The 21688-nt window shown below is 47.0% G+C and overlaps 1 protein-coding gene across 1 annotated transcript in view; it reads right to left on the minus strand.

The window, feature by feature from the left end:
* Positions 1–21136, minus strand: part of Hs3st2 (heparan sulfate-glucosamine 3-sulfotransferase 2) — a 98976-nt gene extending 77840 nt beyond the window's left edge. The window contains exon 1 of the mRNA XM_050143351.1: positions 20224–21136. Within this exon, the coding sequence (XP_049999308.1) occupies positions 20224–20708 (485 nt within the window). The 5' untranslated portion in view covers positions 20709–21136. The remainder of the gene's footprint in view (positions 1–20223) is intronic.
* Between the last annotated feature and the right edge of the window lie 552 nt (positions 21137–21688).

A 21688-nucleotide genomic window follows, 5' to 3' on the forward strand; every position in this document is an offset into this window, starting at 1 on the left:
CAATTTCCATCTCTTCAAAGGTTGAATGCACAAAGCAAAAGAAATATAAAAGGTCGATCAAGAATCTCTCCTATCCATGTCCTCCATCCACCCAATTTTACTCTTAGGAAGCTACTGTTAGTAGGTTGGATTTTTTTCTGTAGTCATTCAGAATTTTTGCATAAATAAGAACACTTGAATATATTATACCCTTTTCCTCTTTTATACAGAAGATAACATATGTTTTTCACTTTGCGGCTTTGAGGTGCACATGTGTATGTGATTGGAGACTGAGCCCAGGGTCTTGTGTGTGCGAGTCAAGAATTCTACTGCTGAGTTACATGTACAACCCATGCTGTTCTTGTAATTGAGCAATATATCTTAAGAATGTTTGTAAATTTTCTTGATCTGCTATGCTGAATTCTAGCCGGATGCCTCTTTCTTTGCTTATTCATTTACTTATAGATCAATTTCTCTTTAATCCACATAAATAAAAGTAGTTCTACATAGGAGACAGCAAGGGCAGCAACAGGGATCAGACATCTTGATATCTGATGTGACCGTTATTTTTGAAATATGCAAATCCCAAGCTGACCCTCCAAGAGCCCAGGATACAAGGTAGATGGACCAGCACTGGGAATGGTAAAGTGGAAATATATTGTGCCTTTCTATAGACACTCACATGGGACAGAAGATGCTGAAGAGGTGGGCACCCCACCATACCTGGTCAGCCCTTCCTTGTTTTCTTCACAACACACCCTACCCTGTCCTTCTTTTCTGTACACACTGCGGGCACTACAGTCTCTCTCCTGAGTAATTACCATCCATGGGATGGCAACGCCCACCTTTTTTTGGCCTCTGGTCTAGGTAGTTTGGGTAAAAACACTTCATTGAGGGGAGAGACAATATTATAAATGGTATCTTAGTTCTCTATGGAAAAGCAAAGCATTTTAGTGAAGTCAAGTGACAGACAGGACCCTGGTCAGATTGCAGGGTCATCTCATGTGGGCACTTAAAAGGCAGGCCCTGCTGGTTTCCTTCTCTCCCGGGCATGTGGCCTTTCTGTCTAGTTCCAGATGTCATGAAAGAGAGGGCATGCTTGGTGGCCTCTGATGAACACTGTTTGAGGAGTTGTGCAGCCCTCGGGACTCTAGGAAGCTGAGACTCAGCAGTGTGTGTGGAGGAGAGCTGTGGGTATCTACACTCCAAAATCAACGTTCTTCCCAACCCTGGCTGCTTTGGCCAGGAGGTTGCTTTATAGGGTTTTGGTCTCTGCTCTGTGGACTCATGACAGAATCTGGTAGGGTGAGCAAGAGGATGCTTCTAGCTCAGCCATTACGCTCTCTGCCAGGGAGGCGTCACCACAATAGGTTCACCCCAGCCTTGACTTAACACCTTTGTGTTATTCAGGAAGGTACATGTGGGGCATGGAGTAAGATTTTAATGCAACTGCAGCCTTGAAACTAACAGCTAACAAGGATAAAAATTAGGAAAGCTTGAAAACTCAGAAGACAAAAAGAGCTATCCCTTGATAATTAGGACTCGCATTCTATCGAGTGTGCGTCCATCAGTCCCCGAGTCCTACACTTAGGGATGTTTCTAATATTTTCTTTTCTAGTTTTATCTTTGAAAATCTACTATCAAGGTAGACTTTAACAGGGTATTTTGTGCTATGAATTTTGTTTGTTTTGTACTGCTAAGTTTAAACCCATCACTTCACGCATGTTTGAGAAGTTTCTATCACTGAGACGTACTCTGACCCTTGTAGTTTGTATTTTAATATTTTATCTATTGTTTAAGAGTTCACACATGTATGCAATGTGTTTTATCAGATCCATCCCATTCCCTCCCAAACGCCTGCTTGTCCATCTCAATTTCAATTTCCCTTTTCTGTAACTCAGTTAACCCTCCTAGAGCCCTTCCCGTCTATACATCTACAAATGTTAACTCATGTTTAGGTTTGTTTGACTACCACTCTGGACAGGATACAGGACAGTGGCTCTCCTAGGTCAGTGGTTCTCAAACTGTGGGTCACAACCCTCTTGAGGTTCAAATGATAGGGCTCATATATCAGCTATACTACACATCAGACATTTACATTATGATTCAGAAAAGTAACAAAATTACAGTTAGGAAGTAGCAAAGAGATAATTTTATGATTGGGGGTTACTACAATATGAGGAACTGTATTAAAGGGTCACGGCATTAGGAGGTTTGAGAACCTCTATCTTAAGGCAACCCCACAGAATAGCTCCCAACTTGACTGTTTCTAGACACCCTCCCTACTGTCCTAAGCCCTGGCAACCACTAGGTTTTTCCTCTAGCTCGTAGGTTTGCCTGTTTGAGAGTGTCATATATAATTGGAAACACGCAGTACATAACCTTCTTCTCACTCAGCATGGCATGATGCCTCCAACGCCCATCCAAGTCACAGTGTCTTTTAAAGGAGTATTTTGCAAAGGTTTCACACAGGTGGATTTCAGGGCGATTGGGCGGAAGCTGTGGGTTAGCCCTTTGTGAGTGTATTGGCGGTAAAGATTGGAACTTATCAAAACCAAAGTCCAGATACAAATTATGCAAAACCGATCAGGGGGGAGATCTAAAAATACTGCCGAGCTGGATCTTTTCCTCCCATTTTTCACGACTGCGTTCGCTTTCCCATGATGCCCCATCCATTTGCAATTTAAATCAGAATCACAGCTTTTTAAACCACTCAGACTCGGTAATGTCAGCCAGTCCCTCCCAAGCTGTTGATGGACCACGACAACTAAACATGATACAGTAATACAGTGACACCAAAGCGGAGGAGCAGAGGTGGGTCAGCACTTCCCAAAATGCGGGAGACACAACACCAATGCTTAAAAGATGAGGTGGTACACACTGCCGCTTTACCACCACTCAGTCATGTCATTAGCAAGTAATTAGCCTTCCCGTTTCTACATCTGAGTCTCCTATTTCACCATGGCTAAAGCCGTAGTTGCTAGAATGCTGGTGATAGTTCTCTAAGTATGTGTGAGCGTGGGAGTGTGTGTGAGCATGTGAGTGTGTGTGTGTGTGTGTATTAAGGCCTTACATGTGCTTAGGCAAGCACACTACCACTGAGCTATATTCCCAGATGTCTGATTGTTTTTTATTTTCGTGCTCAACAGAGAAAGGCTGCCTCAGGCAGAGCATGGTGTTAGGCTAACACTGAGCTCATGGTTTGGTGATGACTGTGTTTGTTTTCTTGGTTACTTTCTGTTTCTGGCAAAAAGTAGCAAATGTCATTAATGATGGTGATATAAAGTTCCAGTGTGTGTAGTGTGTGTGTGTGTGTGTGTGTTTGTGTATGCATTCACGCAAGGGCACATGCCTTTATGTTAACGTGCATGTAAAATTCAGGCGTTGAGGTCATATATTTTCTCAACTGCTCCAAAGACTTATTTATTATTATTTATGTGTATGGGTGTTGCTTGCATGCATGTCTGTTCACCATGTATATGTCTAATGCCTACAGAGGCCAGAAGAGAGCACTGGAACCAGAGTTATATATGGTTCTGAACCAGAGTTATATATGGCATGTGGATGCTGGGAAACAAACCTGGGTCCTCTGGGACATCTCTGCAGCCCCTACCTTGTTTTTTGAGGCACAATTTCCCATTGAATCTGGAGCTCATCAAATTACCTAGGTTAACTCCCCATGATCCTCTTGCCTCTGCTGCTCTAGCTGAGATTACAGTGCATGCCACTTTATCTTTCTTTCTGACATGGGTTTGGGAATGGACCTCAGGTCTTCATACTTGCGCAGCCAATAATTTTCTGACTGAGTCATCTCCCCAGTCTTCTTAAGTTTCATTTTTAAGTGATATAGGAAGATAAAAATTATGAGAGGTCATTATAGAGTATAAAATAAAAGATATTTGTAGATACACGAAAATTAAGTCATGAAGATTTCTGGAAGCCCCGTGAATGCAGAGGTATGTGGACATTGCCTCAAGAGACACGGTATAGTCTGGGTGACTTTTGGCTTGTTGATCAATGGCTCCTAGTGCTGGGCACACAGCCACAATGGACCATCCTTGGCAGCAATGCCTCGCTTGATTTTAAAGGGGTCCGTGTTAACCTGGCAGCCCATTTGTTATCGAGCTATGGCTGCCTATTCTGGCCACGAGTCTCTTCTTCCTTCAGCCCCATTTACCTCCCCCCCTAACCCCAATGTTCCTCTATCTTTTTGTGCACGCTGAGAACTGATCCACAGAGGTTCTTCTAGACAGATCCATCTCTGTACATCCCCCGGGCTTCTTCTTGTCAAGATCTTATTCTCCAGGATGGATTCCATCTATCAAACTTCCAGAATCAGAGAACATTGACATTCACTACAAGTAAGATTCTCTCTAGAATGTGAGCCTCTAAGCACCTGTCCCATTCAGATATTGGCGGCAAGAGAAGTGTGGAAAGATGCAGAAATGGAGCCATTGTGAAGACATCATGAGCCTGAGGAGTGACCAGGTTTTGCAGAGCATCCAGCTCATGGAAAAGCAGCTTGGGACGGTGACAGTATCACAAATTCAGCATCCTACAGAAGTGCTGTGAGCACACACATGATTGACAAGGAGCAGCAGAGACTTCTGGCTCTCTCCCTGGAGTCCGGGAATAGAACCAAATGGGCTTCACCAATCATGTATCATCTTGACTCTGGGCATTCTTCTTCTCATTGACCCAAATGAGAAGAGAATAGCATTCTGAGAGCGAAGTCTGCTCTTTTCTTGGCATAGCCATAAGCTGACCGATAAAATCATACCTGCTTCAACCACAGCTCTGGAGAGAGGACCAATAGAGGGTGACAATAAAATCTAATACTGTGTGTTAGACTGACTTGTTGCAGAGAGCTATGGGATAAAAGCAATTGAGACCATCAGCTCATATAAAAGAAACCAAGGCATAGCAGTATGGAGCAACACACACCGCAGTATATCAGCAGGAGAGGTCCCATGGTGCCTGCTTCTGAAGTCTACTCTCCCAGTTTCAAAAAGACAGGTGACCAGGGTCTTAGTTTGGGTATTTATTGCTGTGAGGATACACTATGACCATGGCAACTCTTATGAAGAAAACATTTAATTGGTGGCTCGCTTACAGTTTCAGAGGTTCAGTCCATTACCATCATGGCGGAGAGCATGGAGGTGCGCAGTTAGATGTGGTGCTGGAGCTCAGAGTGCTACATCTTGATTGGAAGGCAGCAGGAAGTCAACCGACTTCACATGGAGGGAAGCTTGAGCAAGAGAGACCTCAAAGCCGGCCCCACAGTGACACGCATCCTTCAATAAGGCTGCAATGCCTAATAGTGTCATTCCCTTTGGGGTCCATTTTCTTTCAAACCACCACATCCAGTAATATTCTGTCCATATAATTTTTTGCAAGAAGTTTTGAATCAGTAAAACACAATTACAAATGGAGAATTCATCATCTGTTTTTGAGGCAGGGTCTTGCTGTGTAGCCCAGACTAGCCCTGAACTTGCTACATAACCTAGACTGCCCCAAACTTATGATTCCCCTTCCTTGGCCTCCCTAGTGCTGGGATTATAGCTGTGCACCACCATATCTTTTATATTTCAAAGGCCTTTTTTAATGAAGGGAGGGAAGGAAGGATGGCAGGGAGAAAAAAAGGGAAGGAGGGAGGGAGAGAAGGAGGGAAGAAGGGAAGAGAGGGAGGAATGAGGGAAGAAGAGAAAGAGCAGTGAAGATTTGGTGATACAAAGATGTTGAAATGGTTCTTAGGGCTTTGAAATGAGCCCCTGATTTTTGTTGGCCCACAGTCAATATAGTTCATTCATTTATGACCCACAGAGCCCATGAGAACACTCCATCTTTAAAGCGCTGGACTAGCCACTCTGGGATGCTCAGTCCCTTCCTCCAGTTCCTAAAGCTATTTTCTGATAGCCCAGGGTGCCCCACCCCTTCTACATGTTTCTCTAGGCATCAGCCCACTGGTGGACATGGAGGTGCTTAGATATGACCTTATCTCCACAGTTATGATTAGAATGAGTCCCAGGTTCAAGAACCTGTAAATGCCTTTGACAGAGTGCCTATCTCCTAAAGGAAAGCCAGCGTCGCTCTTTCCCTCGGCAGAATGTCTAACAGAGAGAGAGATCTAGCCATTTTACCTAGGATTTCTGCTTAACTGAGAAGTGCATGCTGCAGAAATACGGGAAAGGCAACCAGGGTGGGGCTGGGGCCACTCCAGAGCTCCGCGGCGACTTAACTCATTTTTCACCGAATTAATAATTCAGATCCCACACCGTTCCGGTGAGAAGTGGCTATAACGGCAGAGAGTTTAACCAAACCACTTCTGAAGATGGGGATTGATCCTGGGAAACGCTGCCTCCACTTTAAGCCATCTCGCCGGAGCAGAATGAAAGCTGTTAGCGAATTGCATATCTTCATTAAAGCCATCAAAGCAGAAACACACTGCAAAGAGGCTGCCAAGGCAGAGAACATTCCCTATGCCTCAGCAGCTTCGGGGAAGCCCGGGAGAGTTTGGAAGCCGATTATCTCTGAGCCATGCTACTGTTCAGTTCCTTCAGAAGGAAACCACAGGCTTCAGTCTCCGATCTGATCACGTCATCAAGACAGCTTGACACACCTGTGGGTGGGGCTGGAGCCAAGCGGAGAAGCTGGGTGACACATACAAGTGACATGTGCCTTTTGGGGGCTGGATAAGATCCTCCAAAGGACATCAAGAGGTCATCCAAACACTTCATAGTTTAAAATGGGCCCCAAAGACCCCCTAGGAAAGAGTGCTCTGCCATCGACCACCTATTTTGGAATGAAGAACGCAGGTTACAGTTGAACGATGTTCTGTGGTTGGTTAGTTTACCCACCCATGCTTGTAGATGGATGTTTAAATAGTCAGCTTGGATTTGGAAGGGTTACGTTAAAAGCTTAACCGAAGAACTCAGCTCTGCCCAACAAGAGCATGGCCTTTGTCACCCTCCCTGCCACAGTCATCGTCTTGCTTGAGTTGTCCCTCATCACCCAACCCCGAAACCACATTCTCAGACCATGTTGGGCATCTGCCCCTGGGCTTCTCTGTCCACCACTACCATTGCTGCAGCCTTGTCCTGTCCTGCTCAGGCCTTGCTCTCCCTATCAGAGCAGCTCCAGAGAGCTTGTTAAGACAAGTCAGGAGGAGGGCTGTAACTCAGTGGGTGCTCGCCCAGCATACACAAAGCCCTGCTTCTGCCCTTAGCGCGGCATGAAAACAAGGCATGGCATGCCCCGGTAATCCCAGCCCTCAGAAGATGGAGGTGGGAGGATCCAAAATTCAAGGTCATTCTTGGCTACATAGCAAGCTTAAAGCTAAACTGAGATACACAAGAACCTGTCTAAAAGCAAATAAAAATCAGATCACAGGGTCCCAGAACTCCAACCACCCAGCTCCCTCTCGTTGACTCAGAGCAGAAGTCAAGGCTCTTGCAGGAGTCTCTAAGGCCTTGCTTAATCTGCCCCCTGCTGCTTCCTGCATTTATTATGTTTCTCCCCCTTGCTGAACCCACTCTGACCACCCCGTCCTGAGGTTCTGCGGATTATCACCATTACTCCACTGTCCGAGATGCCATCAGAATCTTTACATTTGCTTTTTTCTTGGCTAGACGGTTCTTTCCATAGATTATAGCATTCTTTGACCCTGTACCTCCTTTGGGTCTTAGTTCAAACATCACCATCTCAGAGAGACCCGTTCTTCTACTCATTAACCATTGGCAACTGCAATCCCTTGCCCCCACCAAAACTTTTCTGCCCTTCTCCCCCATATTCCATATTCTCTCTCTCTCTCTCTCTCTCTCTCTCTCTCTCTCTCTCTCTCTCTCTCTCTTGCACTTAGCATCATCTGGCACAGACATATCTTAACTGTTGACTGCAGAGGATGTGGGCTCTTGTCTCGATGTTTCACTACTCTCTCTCTCTCTCCAGTGACTACTATAGAGCCATTACATAGTAGGGACTCAATGGACATCTGATGACCTGATGACCAAGCCCCAAACATACAGATTCTGTATTTTCTCACTCTGTCAGAGACCATAAAGTAATCCAAATAAAGGGATGTAAGTTACTGGTGGCCTCAGAACAGATTCATGGTCTCAGCCATCTGTGCAATTCACTCAACTAATATTTCTTGAGGGCCTACTGTGTGTCAGGCTCTACTCTGAGCATAATGTCAGCATAAATGAAACAGGCAAGGTTTCTGCACCTAATGAGCTTTCAAAGTTGAGAGAGAGTGATCAAGATACACTTGACTTGGAGCAAGAAGCACACAGCAAACAAAAGAAAGCAGAGAAAGTTACAGAAAGGTGAGGAAGGGGAGCTGGGCTCTAGCGGGTGGCTAAGGAGGGCTTTGCTTTGTTTCCTTTGGTTTTGAGGAGGTGAGATGCATATCATCTGAGACCTGTGTTACAGAAAGAACCGAACTGAGAGACGACTGGGAAAGGAAGCATCCCAGTCGAGGCAAAAGCGACTGCAAACTCGCTCAAGCTTTGGCCTCAGCTGGAAGGCTTCTCACTGTCCTGCCCAGCATGGGGGCCTCTACTTGTGACTGCACAAGTGCTGGGAGTTTCTGCTGCTTAGGTCTTTCTGACTTGTATTTCCCATTCAACTCCTGACAATAAGACCCTGCTTTGTGAGGCGTGGTATGTGTTTGGCACATAGCAAGCGATTACCAGGTAGATGGCACTGATGTTGTGATTTCACTAGAAGTAAAATTGTGGGGTGGGTATGTTTATATACAACATGCCCACAGGGACCCCTCTCCATCCGCTGTTAGGACATCACCTCTGGCTGCTCTTTGGGGGTTCAGATCATACACCATCTTCCAGGAAGCCTTCCTCTGGCTTTCCATTCTACTCTTGATCTCCTGGCACCTCTGTTGCACTGCTCTCCGACTTGTGTATGAAACCATCATGGGCATCTCAAAACCCCGCCAACATGTGAGAAGCCCAGAGGCAGGACCTGAGTTCTGTTCATCCTGTGTTATTAATACTGAAGTAAATAAAGCCTGGCTATCATAAAGTTGTTATTTCAGTATTGTATGCCTCCCACAGGTTCAGACATTGAATGCCTGCTTTTCGGGTGATGGCACTAATTTGAAAGGGTCCGGAAGCTGTAGGAAGTAAAACTGAGCTGCCAGAAGTAGATCATTGGGGGCAGTTCCTTAGGGAAAATGTTGGCCTGGACACTTTCTGTTTCTTCTCCTCTCCCTCCTCCTCCTCCTCTTCTCCTTCTCCTTCTCTCTCCGTCTCTGTCTCTCTCCCTCTCTTCTTCCTTTTGCTATGAGGTAAGAAGTCCCTTTGTCTGACCCATGCTCTCATCACGATGATGTTCTTCCCAAGCACATGGGACAAATGACCTCTAAAACTTTGAGCCAAAATACATCCCTCCTCCCTTGAGCTTGTTTCTTGGTGTTTTTTTCTTGGTACCTGTGTTAAAGAACCCCTATTTACTTAATTATAGCCCCAGGTTGCACCAGTAGCAGTGCTGGAGATTCGGAGATGCCAACGAGAAGCTGTGACATGCCTCCTTAAGAGAAAAACCAAGGGTAAAATAAGATGCAGAAGAGAGAGAGAGAGAGAGAGAACCTAACTTACAATAGTGCATTGCTACAAATGTTCTGTTTTCATAATTATTGCTACTCATTTCTCACGGTACCTAATTTATGGATCACATTTTATTATACAAGTGGGGACAAATCACAGTGTATATAGCATCTATGTTTACACTACCCATAGTTTTAGGCTTCTCCTTGGTGTGTTGGAAAAGCCTACCAACAAGGTGACCCACAGTAGTTTCTGCGTCCTTCTCATTTTTAGTTTACCCCATGCTCTCTCTGAATCTGGGTCCCCACACTCCACAGTGATCTAGCTTCTCATTCTTTTTTCGAGGCTCCCAGGTCAACCAGGGGCCATAGCTTCCATGTTGATTCATTTGTCTCCAGCGTCACAGTAGATTTGGGGCTCTTTGCCCGGCAGTGGGCACTAAGGGCAGGGAACCTCTTAGCAGCAAGCCATCTCCCCAGCAATACTGACGACTGTTGCCCCATTAAAGGCAGGGTCTGGGAGCCTTGCCATTGACACCCTGCAAATGTCTCTACTAACAATATGGGCGAAGTCCCGGGGACTGTTTTCTCCAGGGAGTGTTTTCTCACACACCTTCTTCCGCTCTTGGCTCAGGGACAGTAAACAGACGTGGGAAACAGAGCTGACTCCCTGCTCTCCTGAATACAAGCTTCAAGCATTAGTTGCTATCTCTTTGCTGAGACTAAAATGATCTACAGAAACAAAGTGGGAAGGAAGGGCTTCATTGTGGCTCATAGTTCCGGAGGGTTCAGTGTATGTCGTCGCAGGGGTGCCATGATGGGGTGCACGGAAGCGAGAGGCCTGGATCAGCAGCTAGTCATATCGCAGTGGACCTGGAAACAGGTATGGACCCAAACTAGAACTAGGTAACCACCACCAACTACCCATCACCCACTTCCACTAGCCAAGCTCACTTCCTGAAGACTCCATGGTGCCCCAAAGAGCAGCAGCAGCCAGGACTGTGTTCAAAGCACAATTCTGGGGACCATCTCAAACCCAAGCTCTAATGCCTCGTGTCATTTGCAACAGAGTGGAAGAGACAGAAGCCTGCACAGGCATAAATGCGCATATCTGTGTTGAGATCAGGGATCACCTCTGGCTGCCGTTCTTCAGGAGCAAGGTAGTGTGTATTTTCTGAGTTAGGGTCTCTCACTGGGACCTGGGGCTCACAGGGTAAGCTAAGCTACCTGGTCAGGGAGTCCCAGTAGTCCTCCTGCCTCTGCCTCCCCAGTACTGGGATTGGAAAAGTATCCCCGTGCCTGTTTTTATTGTTTGTTTGTTTTGTTTGTTTAGTTGGTTAGTTTCTCCCTAATAGTGGGAAGAGCAAGGAAGCCTGGTGGCTTGATGTATTAGTCCCTTTAAATGCCCACCATACATTTTCTTGAGGGTAACTGGCTCTTCCAAAGCCTCGATGTGCTTGTGAGCACTGCATGTTGGAACACTTCTCTTAATGCTTGCATTTGGTCTGAGTTTTCATTTTGTTTTCCCCTCCCCATCATTAATGAATCGTAGGAACCTAAAAAGCCCAGAGCCACTGATGCACTCACTTCTGTTGGGTTCTACATATTCCAGGCATGTTGCTCATGATGTTGGTCATGTCCTGTGTCACTCAAAGAACCTGCAAAACACCACTGCACCGTAGAAAGGAAATTTCCCATCATTTTAACTGTGGCTCCATTTCTAGTGCTCACATCAAGGAGGAACTTCTCAGTTTGGTACCGATACTTCCTTAACCTATTAGTGTCTCCTGATATCCCCACTAAAGACAGAGAATTCTGGAGGCTTGGAGCACTCCAGCGTGCTCTCAATAACACTGCTTTTCCCCCCCAAGCTGTCTGCTTTGAGATCACCTTCAGAAAGTGATGCTGGCTTTCCACTAGAGTGGTTTATTTAAACAAGTTTGCTTTGTAAATATATTTATTTGAAATGCATTTGCATAAACTGTGTTAGGTTTGCAAACAGATGACGTCATCAGAGGGATGCACAAAATGGCCACTTGACATTTCTTCTCAGAAGAGGAACATTGTGCCTAAAAGATGAAGCATTTAGGACTTCCCTCTGTCACTCTGAGCTGCATTACATACATATATTGAAGTATGCTATTCATTCCAAAGTAGGAACTAAGCGAAATGATGAAACCTCATTCTTTATAAAAGATTATAATTTTCCTTTACTTTAGAGAATTTATTTATGTATACAATAAATATGATTATATCCATTCCTTACTCTCTCCACTAACTCCCTCCATAAACTCCTCAACATGTGATATTATATAATTTTCAAAATTAAGTTTATTTCTTTAGATGATGCATAAAATAGTTCAAAATGTGTATATAGATGGCGGCAAAACTTTGATCTAGAAAATGTTGCTTCAGGGCCATAGGTTTAAGACTTGGTGCTTCTGGGAGTAGTAGAACCTTTAAGAGAAGGGGCCCTGCAGGGCTGAGAGACCTCTGAGCTTGAACTGACCTGAAACCCTCCTACTGAGGACTGGATTTCATGGTACCAGAAGGCATCAAGCAAAGTTCCAAAGGAAAGAAGCAACCAACCATCCTCCCAAGCCATGATGGCAATGAGAACCTGCCTCATCAAAAGCCAGCAAACCAAGGATGCAGTATGGATCTCATACCTTGGTGGTAGCCAACAGCCCTCTTGTTAGACTTAAGACCCACTCAACAAGAAGGAGGTCATGCCTGCTACTGGAAACCTAGGCAACTATCCAGGGCTACTGAAGTCCTGGGTCTCAGAAAAGAATCTACAACTCCCACAGCACAGTCCCTAACTACATTATAAAGAGTCATCCTTACACCACAGAGAAAAACAGTTTTTATTTCTTATCAAGAAAACCTCTCTTTGCAACAACCCTCCGAAGATCCTTACAGAAACCTCAACCATCGAAATGCAGAGTTATGGATCCCAGTCACAATGGATACATCTATAAAACGCTCTTTCACCTAAGGCTCGGGAAACATTGCAGAAGAGAGGGCAGAAAGATTTCAAGAACACGGAGTTTACTGTGAGAGTGTGTCTCCTAGTGACATCAGGAAGCTACACGCTTGAAATCTCACCAACATTGCTGCCTAAACATGACATGAAGAAAGACAACAATAATAGACTTGCTAACGCGGATGGGGTAAAGCCCAGCAAGCCTCAACCCTACACAAAGAACTACAGGCAACTAAAGAATTCTGAAAGCAGGAGAAATAGTCTTCCCAAGGGAAGAGCACACTAATTGGTTATCCAGTACCAAATGATGAGTCATGAAAACATATGTACAGCTGGCATTATACAGAATGAGTCGTTCCTATTTATGTATTTAGGAATATATGTGTATGTACATATAGGTCTGCAGCAACAAATAATGAAAAGGGGGCTATGAATTCAAAAGAGAGCAAGGGGTATAAATGAGAGTGTTTGGATGGAGAACAGAGAAGGGAGAAATGATGTAATTATAATATAATCTCAAGGGCTGGAGAGATGGCTCAGTGGTTAAGAGCATTGCCTGCTCTTCTGAAGGTCCTGAGTTCAATTCCCGGCAACCACATGGTGGCTCACAACCATCTGTAATGAGGTCTGGTGCCCTCTTCTNGGGCTGGAGAGATGGCTCAGTGGTTAAGAGCATTGCCTGCTCTTCTGAAGGTCCTGAGTTCAATTCCCGGCAACCACATGGTGGTTCACAACCATCTGTAATGAGGTCTGGTGCCCTCTTCTGGCCTGCAGACATACACGCAGACAGAATATTGTATACATAATAAACAAAAATATTAAAAATAATAATAATATAATCTCAAAAACTGAAAGAGATAACTGTTTTTAAAAAAAAAAAAGAAGTTGGGTGTTGTGAAAGGTGTTCGGTCCCTGGCATGTGTCCTCGGAGAGAATAATAGGAATCTAAACCATTTCTCTCTTTCTCCTGTGCTCCCAACCATGAGATTCGGGCTTCCTCCACCCACTCAGCATTGTAGACTGCCTTTGCACACATCCTAAGAATGGAGCAATCGATGGTGAGCCGGAGCCTCTAAAACTATGAGCATCTTTCCTTCTTAAAGTTGCCCATCTCTGGTATTTTGTTATAATAACGGAAGCCTAACATAAGGGAACTAATTACCACCTGAAATTTCAACACACATATACATTGTGTCACGTGGATGTCAAGTTAAATCTGCATATCTCCTCATTTATCAGTTCTTTATAGTGGAGCATTCAAAATTTTTCTTTTGGGGGGGGGATGTGGAATGCATTTTTGCTATCTTTACTCATTCCTATAAGCAATAGCTTACCAGACAGAGCCTTCTATCCCTCCCTGTAACCCACCCCTCACCAGCCAAGCCTCTCTCTGCCACATTCTACTCAGCCTCAGCTAAGTTTAAATGAGATCACTGGAACACAAATGTTAAGAAAATGATAAAAGAGGTGGTGAACTCTAATGACTGAACTCTAGAAAATGCTGGATTCACCCCTCCGGAATGGGAACTCTGCCATGGATAGGAAGATAGTGGTGGGAAGTCCCTCTAGCCTCCACCTAGAGCCAAAATGGGCGATGTAGGCACTGAGAAAGAACTATTGCTAGCTCCTCTGGCTGGAAGTTTAGGAAGACGCAACTGCTAATGGGTACCTAGGAACCCTACATGATGCCAAAGACCCCATGACCAAGCCAGCACATCTGGCTATGTCTCCTGGAAGAGGGTTCTCAAGCGGAGCCTTCAGTGCCTCACCCAGTCCCATTTTCCCACAGAGAAAGCCCTGGGGAGTGAAGCATTGGACCAACAGCCCAGCTGTGTAGCCTGACAGGCAGCAATTACCTCTGAAATGCTACGTTGTTTCCCCTCACTGGTGGCTTTTACCCACCTTGTCAAGCTGCTCTTGGACTACAAAGCACTTCAGCCCATCAGTGCAGCCCATTAGGAGAAGAGAGTGGCAGCAGAGCCAGCCCACAGCAGCCTGGCACCGAGCCTGGCCAATGGTGGGCGTTTGACAAATAAATGGATTAACCCACCTCAGAGTTAGCTCTGGGGGAAATGGTGGGTGCCACAGACTTAGCTTGGCTGCATGACCTTTTAGACCCCTCTGGCCTGACTCACAGCCGAGTATCTGCTTATCTACCTCCCTCCTCCCCGCCCACTGGCTGTGAGCCATCTCACAGAGAGTTGGCCTCCCCTCCAAGTCCTCCAGCAGATCCGGATCAATAGGGAGCTGTGTGCTTCCGCCCCTCCACACCCACCCTGTCAGTCAATCATTCAGAAATGATTCATGGAGGGCTAACCAAGAAAAGAACGCTATTCAACACTGCACACTGGATGTGGAGAACATTTAAGAAACACTCAGGAAACAGAGCCTGTTGACATTGACTGTGCACCAGAATGGATAGGGGCTCTTGCGACGTGCCTCCTGGTCTACGTAAGGAAGTGTCTCTTTACAGCTGCCCACGGAGAACGTGACAGCAACACATCTCTGGTGGGCATCTGCCCCACACCGTCCCTAGTTGTAAAATAGGTGCTTTCAGGAAGATGGCATGGGTAACAGTTGAAATTTCAAAATGGATACAACTCCCAACAGAGACCCCTGCTGCTGGCTATTGAGATACCATGTCGGGGATTCTCCATGTAATCAGCAGTCCTTTGACTTTGACTGGGGAAGCCACACTTTCAAGGCAGAAGACTGGTGAGGAGCAGTTCTGCAAGCAAGGAGGAAGCAGAGTAATTCGTGGAAGCTGGAACATCCACCATTTATTGCAAGACATTCTAAACTCAGAAACGTCCAAACAACAAAACAGCTATGCTTACTTTCTCTATTAAGCGATACTTTTCTCTGTTTTAACAATGTGTATTTGGTGAAAATCTCAGGGCCCATCAGGGTCTTCTTCATTTCACAAGCTCAGTCAAAGGCTTTAGGGACACCCCATTCTCCATTCCCAGCTCATGTAGTTCCTTGAAGCTCCAGAGAAAACTAAGACCAACTCTCCCCTCCTCTTTCCTCCTGGAGCAAGGACAATGCTGCATTTGGGATAACCCTCAGTGCCGGAGAAAAACTATACACACACTGGACTAACTAATATAACTCCAGCGTGCTGCAAAGCTCACAGATGGGGGACTGCCACACGCAAAAGTTTCGTTAAATCAGAATGTGTCACACTCCCCTGGACCCAGGTAGGAAAACTCCTCATAAAGAAAGACCCTTGTCCAGGAGACCACACATGTGTGGGGGAGGGAGGTCACAGATCACCTGAACACACAGTGAGAAGAAGTCTGTTTCACGTGTTGATCAGTTTGCTCTAAGATGCAAAGCCTTCCGCGTTCTCTTCTTCATGCAGAAGGGCCCTGTCTCCTGCCTGTGGGCTTCCTCCTCAGGCTTGCTGAGCCTGAGTTTAGCTTTGCTGTTACATATGAGTCACGGGTTTGGATGAACTTGGTGATGTGGTAGGCTTCATTCTGTGCTTTTCAGTCTCTGTCTTACTTAGACCATCGCCCCTGGGGCAAATCCTGTGTCTGTTTGTCTTATACAGTCCCAAGAAGACACCAATGCTGAACGAGAAAGTAAGCAGAGATATGAGATGGGGGTCTACCTTTTATAGCAAGTTCATCTATCAATGTTTGGACACTGGTGCAGAGTCAGTTATCATGTATTAAAATGTTCCTGGTGGCATTTTAGTGCCTTTAGAAAAGACTCCCTTCTTCTCCACATGCACACCCTGCTAGCACAATCAAGACACCTGAAACCAAACTCACCTTCCTCTTGAACCCTAAAGACTCTTGGACACAACACCACTTATATTTCTTCATAAATGATGATTATACCAAATAGGTTTTATCAGAGGCAAACTTTGGTAAAACAAAAGTATCTTCTGTGAAATCTTAAGTTGTTGAATGTTTTCATATAAGGTATCATATATGCTTTCTATATGATGTAAAAGACTAGGTCAGACATCATTCTCATTTTTAAAGGTGGGTAAATAGATATGCAGAAATATGAGGTGAAATTTTATCAGTGCAAGGTTAGAAAAGAGATGGTGAGGAGAGAGGGGAAAGAATGAAGCAAGGAAAAGATTGGGGAAAGGGTAGATGGAAAAAAGAAAGAGAGAAAAAGGTGGTCTGAGGGAGTGGCTCAGTTGGTAAAGTATTTTCAGTGCACACAAGCAGGAAGGTCCTCGGTTCAGGTCCTCAGAACTCACATAAAACCAAAAACCCAGGAGCAAGCGCCTATAATCTCTCTATTGAGGAGGATTTCCCTGGAAATCACTGATCATCCTCCCTAGTGGAATTAGAATCAGTGAGCTCCAGGTTCAGTGAGAGACGCTGTTTCAAAAACTTCTAGTTTCCACGCATACACTCACGTGTGTGCTTTTGGGTACACACTCACACCACACACACACATGGAAAAAAGGAAGTCTGAAACTGTTTCTTTAGCAGTGCATTCTTCAGCCACATTTGGTGGTGGCAGCAGGTTCAGCACTAACAGTTGTGTTAGCAAGAGCGCTAATGGCAATAACAGGAATATTGGTAGCAAAACAGCAGTAATTGTGGCAACAGTAGTAACACCATTGGCTTGCCTCTCTTTTATACCAAAGATTCCCCCTTGGGACTTTCATATGCAATGTTTTAAGGTTCATTCTTAAAACCTGGGATAATTATAATGGCTCCATTCCACAAGAAGGCAGCTGAGACTCGGGGTGATCACCCTTTGCCAAATTGCATAGCATCTAACAAGGTCATCTCTGGCCTTTGACTTAATGGATTCTGCCCTGGGACTGTCATCAACCTATTTTGCTTTTCCTTTTCTTCTGAGCAGCTAGTGGCTTCCACCCTGCACCCTTCCAGATCCATATACTGCATTTGGGAGGAAATTTGAAGAGGGGAACCCAGAACAGATACACAGGTGAAGTTAGAGCTAGGGACTAGATCACAGAAGGGTCTTAAAGGAATTCCCCTGCAAGAGGGCAGGCTCTCTAAAAGTGGCCTGGCTCAGAGGTTCCCAAGGAGGGATTAGGACCCAACACTAAAGAAAGTGAGGGCTCTATAGACTTGCTCTTTTGCTGATGGTATCTCTCTGGCTATATCAACTCTGCCTTCATGGGGAAGTCTCACCTGTGGCTTGATGGTCCTGATTCTTATTTTCCCATTGTCTATCAGCATTAGACCTTCTGGCCTAAGAAGTGGTGCTCCAGGGCTTCAAAATTGGACGGGTATCATAGACTCCACTGCAAGCATGCAGCTCCACCCCAGGAAACCCAGGCCACAACAGTGGGTAAAAGGCCCCTTGAGCAGATATTGTAAGGAAACCCAGGAATCTCCGTAGTTTCTGCAATTACTGCATGTTACTGAAGTGATGGTAAAACAGAGAAACAGTGCCCAAGTAGGGGAGTATATTACATTTTGTGGAAACAGCAATACCTATATGAAATCCTTGACCTGGGGTGGGGTTGCATCCCCCCTTCAGAAAAAAAAATCACAAAACACACAGTCCTTTCCTGAGTGCTGGAACTTCCCAGTCTTCCTGCAAAACTGATGCGTATCATAGTTATGACCAGACATCCAGGCTAACCCTTCCTTTAGAGAAATATCAAGAAGGAAAGAAGAGTGGGGGAGGGGAGAGAGAGAGAGAGAAGTGGAGCTGTCAGTGTGCTTCATGTTAAATAAAACCTACCAAGATTCAGCTGAGAATTTTAGCAGAATCCAAATGTGCTAGGGAGAAAAAAAAAAGCCATGGCTCCCATCTCCAAGGTTCACAGCTAAGCTGGCTTAGAATCACACATGCCAAGGTTAAAAATAAAAAGCAGCCATCCCTGAATGACACAGCCTCCAGAAAGGAAGCCTGAGGTATGGCAGTTTGGTGGAGGAGGGAGGATCAGAGAAGGAAAGCCTGGCCTCAACATAGAGGTGTTTATGGGAGACACATTACCTAAAAGCTAGATGTTCAGAATTTTGCTATTTTGCACTTTAAAAGCACTTCACAGTGGAAAAAGATTTCATAACAATCTTCATATTTCCCGTCTAGGAAACCCTGGCATGCAGTGAGTGTGGCTGACCTCAAGCAAGGCACTAGTGTTCAACGCTTCTGCAGTCTACCTCCTGGGGTCTGGTTCAGACAGTGTTTGCACATAACTAGATGAAAAACTCATGGGTCACAGTTCGGAAAACATGGTGGACCATCGGCATTGGCATGAAGCCACACCTGACTGTGTGCCAAGAGTCCCTTGATTGACTCTACTACAGACAGTGTGTCTGCCTCTTGGGGACAGCATATGTCCCATCCCTTGCTCCTAACAATCATAGCTGCTGCTGGCCAGGGCTAGCGGAAAAGGGTGACAAGCCATTCCCATGGGTCCCCCTTCTTTGGAAATCCAGAACTCTTTGTTACAACATCATTAAGGTCATCTTTCTAATGAAACCATCCTTTGTCCAGTAATCTTGTGAGTCTAGGGACTAAAGGGTTTCCTTTATGTGAAAAAAAAAAACAAAAAAACAAAAACAAAACCAGCCTCAGCAACTGTCAGCCACCATAGTGACTCTCCACAATTCCATTACTATGCAGAACTGTCTAGAATGTCTTCAGGTAAATTCCATGACATAGGAAGTCCATACATCATCCTTCAGCCCCAAAGGCGCTCTGACTCAGCCCCTCTGTGGACCTATCCTGCACTACCTCACCACACAGGGTGTGGACGGCCAATGAGCACTAAAGGACTGGAGAATGAAGGCCGCCACCTCAGTGAAGCCTCATTCAGACACCACCCACTGGGGCGAACTGTAGCCAGCAGAAGTCCAAGGGAAGAGTGGACATTCTAGGCATGTCTGATTATTCCTAGGGCTCATTCCATCTAGCCTTCCTTTTAAGTGCCTACCTGTCTTCCAAATCCCTCCTGTTGGTTGCTATTTTAAAAGCACCCCCCCCCAATGCTGTCATTTTTACATCTTTCAAACACTTTGAAAAAGTCTTGGCAGGCAAACAGGGCAAGAACTATTTCCCTGGCCCTGATGATGGGTGGGGAGAGAGAGGCCGCCAGAGTTTGAGGAACTTGCTCAATCTCCTTGTCAGAGCCACGACGAAAATACAAGGTTCCTTCCTTTCTTCCAAGCTCACTAACCCAGAACTAAAGAGACTAAGGGAGTGAGCCCCAGAAGGGTAGCAAATCTTTGCAACTGAGACTGGCATTCTCAAAGGGGCAGACCTTGTCCCCTTTCTCACGGCAAGAACTCCGGGCACACTGTCATTTTGTCGGAAGTATGGGACCCTATCCAGGCAGGAACCAACCCCAGATCGCCTTTGTCCTGGCTTCCTTTTCACAGTGTCAGGTGCCACAGATCAGGGAAAAACCGCTTAGGGTTAGAGTAGGGCTGTGGTCAGACAACCCTCTGCCTTGAGCAAGCAGCCCCATCCGCCCTAAAACCTGGACAGGGAAATCAACCTTCCAGCCAGCACCTCTGTTTGACTGGAAACGCCCCCTTTCTTACAGGGACCCCAGGGACAGGAAGGGCTGCCCTGCCATTTGCACTTCAAAGAACCTCGTGTAGAACTAGTCTCCAGGAAGTTTGGGGTGGATCCTCCTACAGTAATCACCCACATCCCCTTGCCAGCTTAAGAAGGCAAGGGGTGCCTCCAAGGATGGAGCGGACCTAGTAGAACGGAGCTGTGGTGGCCCCCTTACCTGTACCAGTCCAGCCCTCGGCCGTAGTTCCTGTCGAAGAAGTGGGGCTCGGTGCCCAAGGCCCTCACGTCCGGGTGCACACGGATAAACTCCAGCACCGCCCGGGTTCCCCCTTTCTTGACGCCCACAATGAGGGCTTGGGGCAGCCGTTTGGTGCCCACCTTCGGGGAACTGGAGTGGTTGGACCCGGAGAGACGCGGTGCTGGAGCAGCGGCAGCTGGCGCGCTGGGAGCGCTGGGCTCACTGGGCGTCGGCCCCGGGGGATCACACGGGCGGGACTTCGCTAGAAGTTTCTGGCCGCTTGCGCTGGGGCTGCGGAGGCAGCGTGGCGCGCCGAGCAGGCGGCTCTGGCCCAGACCGTCGCAGCAGCACAGGAAGCTGTAACACAGGTAAGTGCAGGACAAGGACAACGTGAAGGCGAAGAGCAGCCTGCGCGCTCTCCGCGGCTGAGGTGGCCCCGCGCGGCCCAGGACCCTATAGGCCATAGCTCCATGGGCCCGCGCAGGGGGTCATGGTTTCTGAGGTGGCACCTGCGGCGGAGCTGCTGTGTGGCCCTGCGGTCGCCTAGAGGGCTCGCGTGGCGCTGTCCCCGCCGTGCGGGTCAGGCATAGTGGACGCCGTCTCCTCCGAGGGTTGCTGACCTGGGTGAGCACCGTGCCCGGGGGTCCCGGGAACGGTGACTCCTCGGGGACCGGGTGGCTGCATTGCCAGCATCTCCCGGTGCTAGGCGATGGGGGCTCCGGGTAGCGGGGCGGCTCCCGGCACTCTTCAGCTCTCACGCGGATCGGGTTCGGAGCGCGCCCAGCGCCCGAAGCCCCATTCCGGATGCTCGGAGCGCCTTTCAGGGGACGCTCGGTGGCCGCGCGGCTGTGCCGGCGGGAGGATGCGCGGACCGGACGGTGGCGCTGGCGCCGGCCGCGATCTGGCTCCTCGGGAAATGCCGAGTGGAGCGCGCTGCCGGCTCTATTTAAGGAGTCGCCTGACGTCAGCCGCGCGGGTCCCCCGAGCCCGCGCCGCGCCCGGGGACCTGGCCCGCCCCTTGCACCCCCACTCTCTTATTCCGCTCAGGTACAACATTGCCCCTGGCCCTCCCCATGCGGACTGCTCCCTGAAGTCTTGACCAGCTTGGAACGGTGAGGGGAGGGTGACCAGGTACACTGTGTACTCCTGTGGGAGTCTGGACACTCCCACCACTCTGGCCTCTTGACACCTGAGTAGAGATTACACCAACACCCACCCACGACATAGACTTGGGTGCTGATGCAAACACCCAACCCTGATACTCTGTTCCACTACACTCACCCACACATGCACGATGCACGCACAGGAGGAGCAAGCTCACCCTAATCCGGACACACCCCAACACCCCACAGAGGGTAGTGAAGAATACCCCTAACACTAGCCTAGGAACACAACAAGGACACACCCCATCCCCAGTCATCTCCCTGGACCAATACACACAGCC

Source organism: Alexandromys fortis, unplaced genomic scaffold (genome assembly GCF_014885135.2).
Source record: "Alexandromys fortis isolate MF-2015 unplaced genomic scaffold, M_Fortis_MF-2015_v1.1 scaffold_45, whole genome shotgun sequence".
Classification (NCBI taxonomy): domain Eukaryota; kingdom Metazoa; phylum Chordata; class Mammalia; order Rodentia; family Cricetidae; genus Alexandromys; species Alexandromys fortis.